The sequence below is a fragment of the Bidens hawaiensis genome, unplaced genomic scaffold (assembly GCF_021521415.1).
Source record: "Bidens hawaiensis isolate Kalapana, Puna unplaced genomic scaffold, B.hawaiensis_p1.1 tig00039655_1, whole genome shotgun sequence".
NCBI classification, from domain to species: domain Eukaryota; kingdom Viridiplantae; phylum Streptophyta; class Magnoliopsida; order Asterales; family Asteraceae; genus Bidens; species Bidens hawaiensis.
This window is the reverse complement of record NW_027505622.1, coordinates 41,673-50,253: the sequence shown is the minus strand read 5'-3', so window position 1 is coordinate 50,253 and position 8,581 is coordinate 41,673. Positions and strand designations below refer to the sequence as shown.

The 8,581-nt window shown below is 33.6% G+C and overlaps 1 protein-coding gene across 3 annotated transcripts; it reads left to right on the top strand.

Moving 5' to 3' along the window:
- Positions 1–2,689: 2,689 nt before the first annotated feature.
- LOC143614330 (uncharacterized) lies at positions 2,690–8,210 on the top strand. Of its 3 annotated transcripts, XM_077087802.1 has the most exons (21): positions 2,690–2,782; positions 2,856–2,987; positions 3,453–3,532; positions 3,747–3,833; positions 3,915–4,083; positions 4,609–4,665; positions 4,759–4,823; positions 4,922–5,005; positions 5,090–5,140; positions 5,250–5,312; positions 5,422–5,465; positions 5,654–5,723; positions 5,807–5,869; positions 5,957–6,046; positions 6,132–6,170; positions 6,774–7,001; positions 7,089–7,174; positions 7,255–7,303; positions 7,400–7,480; positions 7,569–7,662; positions 7,753–8,210. In XM_077087802.1, exons 1-21 carry the CDS (start codon positions 2,773–2,775, stop codon positions 7,950–7,952), a joined length of 1,842 nt encoding a protein of 613 aa, XP_076943917.1. In that variant the 5' UTR covers positions 2,690–2,772; the 3' UTR covers positions 7,953–8,210. The 3 variants fall into 3 exon arrangements, with proteins under 3 accessions (XP_076943917.1, XP_076943915.1, XP_076943916.1); XM_077087800.1 differs by having other exon boundaries at positions 3,747–4,083; XM_077087801.1 differs by having other exon boundaries at positions 2,690–2,787; positions 2,864–2,987; positions 3,747–4,083.
- The last annotated feature ends 371 nt before the right edge of the window (positions 8,211–8,581 follow it).

Below are 8,581 nucleotides of genomic sequence, written 5' to 3'. Positions count from 1 at the left end.
CATGTTTTTGAACTTAATTAAAATTGAGTCTTCCCAGCAAAATTCGGATAAAAACCCACATAAAACTTTGTTTTCTTGTTGACTTAAGAGAAAACGTTCATGCATGTGCTTGTCAACAACCTGATTTGTATGGTTTCTTGTTTCACAATCAATCAAAGAGATGATAAGATTAAGAACAGCCCACGTGCAACGAATGTGATGATATGAAAACTACTATATATGTAACGATGGTTAATCATTTAATTACTAGGAAATATTTAAACAGTTTTTGGTTGACATATCTAACACGTTAAACAAAGAGTCGTGTACTCAAAAGGGACATATTTAGTTAAACAGTTTGTGTTTTAGTTGGTTTGGTTATATGTTTAATTAAACAAATTGACCCGTCAATCTATTTAGTTAAATAGGTCTACCTGCTAACAAATTTTTATAACCCACCAATCCGATTAATATGTTTACACCTAGGCTATTACTTGTCAACCTGTTTTGGCGGCATTTGACACGTTAATATAAATGAGTTGAACAGATTGTGTTTGGGTTAAACGCTTTGAAGTGTGTGCAAATTAGGTTGATAATTTTGACACGGAAAGATACATGAGTACGTCATGTTCGGGATACACACTTTTAAGTGTGTACGTGTTAGCATTGATACTTTTTACAAAAATAAAAATATTATGTTTGGCTTAATACCTCAACCCGTTAATCCGACATAACTAACACCCCTAATTCCCAATAAGGGAAAGTTGATTTCTGAAAGATAAGAGGAGTAACACTTGGGAAAGTAAGTGGGATGAATAGCTTGAGTGATTTTCTTGATTGATCTGTGGGTAGCATTCTTGTCAAAGTATTAGAATGTTCTTGTAATTTGGATTCATTATGTAACTTACTAGATGTGAAAAGAGGAAAAATAGGAAAGATAAACAAAAAAAGACTCACTTTTAATTTATTAATCTTTAATTTAGAAAGGTGCTCATAGATTTAGGTTTTAATTAAAAGCTATAATGTAAACCTAAAATAAAGTCTGAACAGAGTTTATTAGAGTTATGAAAAGAGTTATAAAAACGAAGTTTAGTGACAGATATAGATAAGATAAGATAGATATAGATATAATTAGAGGTGTTCATGGTTCGGTTTCAAACCGTGAAACCGCCCAGAAAAACTGTTCATTGGTTTGGTTTCGCGGTTGGTTTTTTTCCGTTACTTTCGGCCGGACGGTTTCAAAAGTTTTAAACCGTAGCGATCGGTTTGGTTTACGGTTTACACCAAAAACCGGCCGTATGAAACCGGACCGGACTGTGAGGTTTAATTACCCTTAAAATTTTTAAATATATCATTCATATGTAAATATAACTATTTAAATTCGCTTACTTAAAATTTTAAGTAAACACTATGCTAATTTATGAAATTTTAAGTGAAACATTTTTATTTTGCAAACCGTTTAAAGTGAATTGGCCCCTTAATTATTTTGTTATTCCCGTTCAAACTTACAAGACTTCTTTTTTATTTATGTCGAAATGGATTTTAAAACATAAGAATACTAATTAATGTTTGATCGGTTAAAAAAAACACATCGTGTGATAATTTTTCAATGTTTATTGGAAGCCAATAAGTTGGCTTTCAATTTAAAAAAAAAACAAATTATAACTTTTCAAACCGTGAACCAAACCGGAACCAGACCGTTTATAATGGTTCGATTTTAAATTTCAACGGTTTGGTTTCGGTTTTCGAAAATCAAAAACCGTTGATTACGGTTTGGTTACGGTTTGACCCAAAAACCGTCAAAACCGGACCGTGAACACCCCTAGATATAATAAATGATTTTTATTAAGTAAACAGATTAAAGTAATTGAACCAATTGATCTAAAGCAATTCAACTTTCTTCTTCTTTTTGTATAACGGAATCCGGAAATATCTCAATGAGTCTGAAATGAGATGTTAATGTCTATACTGATTTTGACGTTTTAGGCCTGATTCACACATAAACACCATCAAGGAGGAAACACACCACCCCACTGTGGGAAAATCCCCTTAACTCGGGTTTCGAACAAGGCAAGTGGAGTGACAAAGAAAAGACTTAGTGTTCCATGTGACACATGTTCGATTTCTGCCCCCCCCCCCCAACATTTAGTTTCGGCGGCACCAAGTGATGATGTGAGACTAGGCGAATATGTGACGTTCACTAGTTGGATCCTTAAACTAAACGTGTTTTATCTTACGTTACTGTCATGCATTCGGATGAGTGCTTACGGACGTTGGCATTACCCTTAGGTGAGAGTTTTCCCCGGAAAAGAAAGCGAGTTAATTCCAATGTGATGAGTTTAGTCAACAATCCATTTAGATAATTTATTAGCCATTAAAAAAAGTCATGTTTCAAACATAAAACATGAAGAATCTCAAATATTAACCATCATCTTGAATTACCGGTGCCTAAATCATACCTGTAACTGATTTAACTATTTGATCAAACAAAATGATATATTTAACTAACCTCAACCAAAGAAACCGTCTCCTTTCTCTCTCTCTCTCTCTCTCTTTCTTTGTAGGCCACCCCTAAAACAAGAAAAAGTGGATTTCTCAGAATATTTTTCTTTTATTTTTATTTTCTTTTTCTGCATTTCATTTTCACTTCCTCACATATATAATCTCCCCACCCCTGCTGCTATTTCACCCATTCATTCAACACACACAAATCACTCATTTGCACTTTCAAGGTTCAATCTTTGTGACCAAAACACATCAAGAACCAATCTTTACAGCCTAAATTGCAACAAAATGCAAAAGGGTAACGTACTAATGCTCTTGTTGTTCATTTCTTGATGGCAAATTGGTTAATGTTTCTGGGTTGTGATGAACAGGAAACAAGAAGGAGATGAAGTATGTTTTAGTGACAGGTGGTGTTGTTAGTGGACTGGGTAAAGGAGTCACTGCTAGCAGTATTGGCCTTGTTCTTCAAGCCTGTGACCTACGTTTCACTTGCATTAAAATTGGTTGGTTATATTTTTTTTTTTTACAAATTTTCTTGATTTTGTTTATTTGAGCTTGAATTTTGTTAAAGATTTTAGTGGGGTTGGGCTATTTTTTCTTTCTTGATGTTGGATCTATCTGATTTTGTGTGTTTTTGTTTTTTCTAGGTTTTTTGTTTCTTGATTTTTTTTTAAAAAAAGATACCTTTTTTATAATTTATAAATCAAGATTTGGGGTTTAATTACACACCCAACTGTCTTTATGAAGTGGGTAGATGTTTCTTGTTGTTCTTGTTGATTTAACAAGATTTCTTCTTAAACTTTGGATATGGTGATGTCCTGTCTCATTCTTGTATGAATTGATGGTTTGTCTCCACCTTTTTTCCTTTTGGGTTAAAAGCTTAAAGCTCACAAATTTATAAAGATTTTTCACTTTTTGGAAAAGAAAGGTTGAAACAGACAATTTTAATATCTGATTTTGTTATGCAGACCCTTATTTGAACACAGATGCTGGAACAATGTCCCCTTTTGAGCATGGAGAAGTTTATGTATTGGATGATGGAGGAGAGGTAAATTACTAGCCGAATCGAAAAACTTACGGTCCTAAATTTAATAATTTACCAAATATTTTTTGACCTAATTAATAATGGAAGAAGAACATAATCCATATGAATTAATTATCTGTCACTACTAGTATTAGTATGCAGTATGCACTATGCAGTATTTAAGTCTCATTAAATATTGGATTTTGTAATCTAAGCTGACTTAATTTGTTGATTGTAGGTTGACTTGGATCTTGGAAACTATGAGAGGTTTCTAGATATTAAATTAACGCGCGATAATAATATCACTACGGGGAAGATATACCAGGTATATGAAATTAAAATGAGTTCAATCACAAATCTTGTTACAGCTGACTGGTTATGTTTTTTTATTAATTTTCGGTTGAAGTCGGTTATTGACAAGGAGAGGAGAGGGGATTATCTGGGATCAACGGTTCAGGTGGTGCCACATATTACTGATGCAATTCAAGATTGGATCGAACGGGTTGCAGCAATACCTGTTGATGGAAAAGAAGGTCCACCTGATGTCTGTGTCATTGAGTTGGGGGGTACTATAGGTATACCACTAAAAGTTGTGTTTGTGTTCATACATCCATGATTTTGGTTATTTTTTTTATTAAAAGATTAATTTTTTATCGTAGAAGATATTGATCTATGCCATTTATTAGTTGCATTCGTGTTCATTCATGATTATTGGTTATTCTTTTTATTGGTTAAATTTTTATTAATTTGTATTTGTGTTCATACTGATTTTTTATTATTCTTTTTATCAAAAGATTAAACTTTTATTGTAGGATAGATTGAATCTATGCCATTCATAATTTGTATTTGTGTTCATACTGATTTTTGGTTATTCTTTTTATTAAAAGATAAATTTTTTATTGTAGGGAATATAGAATCTATGCCATTTAATTTGTAATTGTGCTCATCCTGATTTTTGGTTATTCTTTTTATCTAAAGACTAAATTATTATTGTAGGAGATATTGACTCTATGTCTCTATGCTTTTATTCTTTTTATTAAAAAATAAATTTGTATAACTTTTTTGTTACGTTTACTAAAAGATTAAATTTTTTATTTTAGGGGATATCGAATCTATGCCGTTTGTTGAAGCTCTTGGACAATTCTCGTACCGTGTTGGTAATATATTTGCATATTCTTTGACTCGTAAAGTATGAACAAGATTTCAAGAACAAAAATTAAAGTTTATAGTTTGTGTTGTGTTTTTGTTAGGTGCTGGAAACTTTTGCTTGATTCATGTCAGTCTAGTGCCTGTTTTGAATGTTGTTGGTGAACCAGTAAGTTTGAATCAAAAGTTATAAATTGCGTTTTTTGGTGCCAATAAATTATTAAAAAAAATAATACCTTTTTGTTTTCATTTTTATCTTTTGTTTAGAAAACAAAACCAACCCAACATAGTGTTCGTGGATTAAGAAGTTTGGGATTGGTCCCAAACATATTAGCCTGTCGCAGCACAACGGTATCACTCATCAGTGGATATTTTGGTTGGTTTATTTTGCATGTTTTTTGGTATCTTTATTTACAAAGTTTAATGGATTTGCAGGAACTGGACATGAATGTGAAGGAAAAACTCTCAAGATTTTGCCATGTTCCGGTATGCCGATGATATATCATATACAGTCACGTACTCACGTCTAGTGAAATTACTTTTATGCCCTTTTGTTTGAATTTGAAAATGATCTCTTTTTTTTGTGTATTGGCAGGTGGAGAACATAGTGAGTCTCTATGATGTCCCCAACATTTGGCATATTCCTTCACTCTTAAGAGTACGTACCCACTACCCACACCTCGGTTTGAAAATCATTTGTGTTATATTGTTATTATTTTGATACTCTAATAGTTACATGTTAATTTTATATTTACTTTTGTCTTTAGGACCAGAAGGCTCATGAAGCAATATTTAATGCACTTAATCTAAGGTTAGTAACTTGGTATGCCAAATATAATTAAAGAAACTATATCTTTCTGGTAATAATATGTTTTGATTAAAACAGGGTGACTTTCAATTTGTTTGACTTGCTTCTTTAAATGTTATATATTTTATTGTACATGTTAAAGAAAATTGTCCCCTCTGCTGACATTTAAGATAATTTATTATCGTGTGCAGTGAGGTCCGCAAGCCAAATTTGAAAGACTGGACTACCATGGCTAAGTATTGTGACATGTTACACGAGCCCGTAAGATTCATGTTTGGAACACACAGTTTATTTATTTATTTATAAATAATTTTCTAATGTTTCTTGTGATTTAATGATTACAGGTTAGAGTTGCCCTGGTTGGAAAGTATACCGGTCTTTCGGATGCTTATCTTTCTGTACTAAAGGTGATAACTTTTACTTGTCTAACCATTAAATTTGATATTTCTTGATTTTAATTTTGTTTAAAGATTTTTATTTTTATACTGTTTCAGGCTTTGTTGCATGCTTCAATGGCTTGCAGAAGGAAGTTAGTTATCAATTGGGTTTTGGCTACTGACCTTGAGAATGCAACTGCCATTGAAGTTACTATCTCCTCCATCTCTCATTCTTTTGTCATCCACATTTATAACTAGTAAATTAATTGATATATATATTTTTTATTTACAGAAGCCAGATGTCCATAGAGATGCTTGGAATTCATTGAAGGTTTGTATGATCTACTATTTTGTATAAATTTCTGTCTTATCATAAAATATGACACGAACCTAACACAAGATTCTCGGGTTTAGATTTAGTATAAACGAGTCAGGTCATTTTTGGGTCAATACTGCAAACATAGCTGGCTAAACGGGGCGTGTTCGAGTCTGCCTAATGGGTTTGTGGCTTGACCCGTTTAAGCCGTTAATTTTTATAGTTTTTTAAAACATATTATATGCGGTAACTTAAAAATGGTTTTAAGGATTACCATGCGAAAAATAAAATGAAAAATCCGGGTTAAAAAGGCCAGGTTTGTGTCAACCATGTAAACTTGTGTCGTGTTTGGGTTCATGTGCCCGACATGATCTTTGGGTTTGGGTCAAATTTCCAGGTCCGTGTCAAGTTTGACCGCCAATCCGCAAAACCTTGTGTTGTGTCCAGGTTCATGTGCCTGACATGTTTTTTCTAGTATGGGTCAAACTTTCGGTTTTGTATCGGGTTTGACCAGTCAACCCATGAACACGACTCATTTAACACCCCTGTCATATAGATTATCTGAATCCAATAGTCTCATTGTTTGTTTAATAATGATAATAATATGTCAATCTATAGGCTGCAGATGCAGTTCTGGTCCCGGGAGGTTTTGGTGACCGCGGTGTTGAAGGGAAAATAGTTGCTGCAAAATATGCCCGCGAGAACAACATTCCCTACCTCGGGATCTGTCTAGGAATGCAAATTGCTGTGATTGAGTATGCCCGGTCTGTTCTCGGTCTTGAAAATGCAAACAGCACCGAGTTTGATCCCCACACTAAAAATCCATGTGTCATATTTATGCCTGAGGTTTGTGTTCAAACTAGTACACTTTTAACATTATTATTATTTTATATTCAGTTTAATTATATGAACGGTTCTATACAACGATTATAGGGGTCCAAAACGCATATGGGTGGAACTATGAGGCTAGGATCTAGGAGGACATATTTTCATATTACCGACAGCAAATCCGCTCAACTGTAAGAAGTTAGCATAATAACATTTCTGATTATCATATAATCAGTTTTTAAAGTTGACCAAGTGTAATTGTGTGATTCAGATATGGTAATCAGACTTTCATTGAAGAGAGGCATCGCCATAGATACGAGGTATGTGGAGCCCACTTACACTTGTGTCATAGTTACTATATATCATGCAGTCAATATTTGTTAATGTAACTTTTTTTTAAATAAAAATAAAAATAGGTGAATCCAGACGTGGTACCAAAGCTAGAAGAAGCTGGTCTCAGTTTTACTGGGAAAGACGAGAGTGGCCAACGGATGCAGGTGAGGTTATTTTGGTAATTTCACCTATGTTATTCTGGGATGCTTAAAAAAATGTTGATCTAACATCAGATCACCTGTTTATATACAGGTCATTGAACTCCAAAGTCACCCGTATTTCGTGGGAGTCCAATTCCATCCGGAATACAAATCCCGACCAGGAAAACCATCGGCACTTTTCCTAGGTATTTTTTTTTAATATTATTACCTATCCAAATATAAATATCTTTAATGACAAAATGAATGAATGAATTATTGTATTGTTGGTTGTGCAGGGTTGATAGCTGCAGCAACTGGACAGTTGGATGCATTGTTGAAATTGAAAAAGTGTGTGCGTGCGAAGATCAACGGATATGCAACTGGCAAAGGAGCGTCAGCATTACCGCCACATTATCGATATCCTAACATGAACGCAAAGGTGCCGGTTGGATCGTTTGACGGGATGTACAAAAGCACAAACAGTTTGCCCTTCTGAAGGGTCTACTTTATAATAGGAATGAATGAATAGTTTAGGAAATTAAGTCCCCCGTCCGTTTGTTGGTTAGTGTGGGATAGTTGGATTAATATGGCATCCTGGTTTTAAGCGGAGCAGCCTTGCGTTTTGTGTTTTTATTTTGTGTTTTGAATCTTAAGTACTTGAGACATTATATTTATTATCTTTGTTTTATTTGGTGAGAAAAGTTGATATCTTCGTATATTAGTTAACACTCGGTCCTTGTATAAGCATCTAAGATGAATGAATGACTGTTGTTTAAAAAACTGGACCGGTTACAGTGGACGGTTGAACTAGGCTGTCTAGTACATTAGTATTGGACAGGACACTATTGGTAGCGAGATGTTTTATACATTCAACTATTAAAAATCAATCGAAGATAACCTTAAATAATGTGAAAGAAGTAATACGTTCAGGTTCTTTGAAAATGCTGAGATCAAGTTAAATCTTTATTTTTCACATAAAGTGTAGTTCATTTATCAAGTTCTTTGTAAATGCTGAGATCAAGTTAAGGTGGTGATTCAATATCAAAAGAGATGGTGACACAAAAGTATAGTAAAATAAACTTAATCTTGTACCTTTTTGTTGAGTTGCAAGGGTTTATAGTTGAT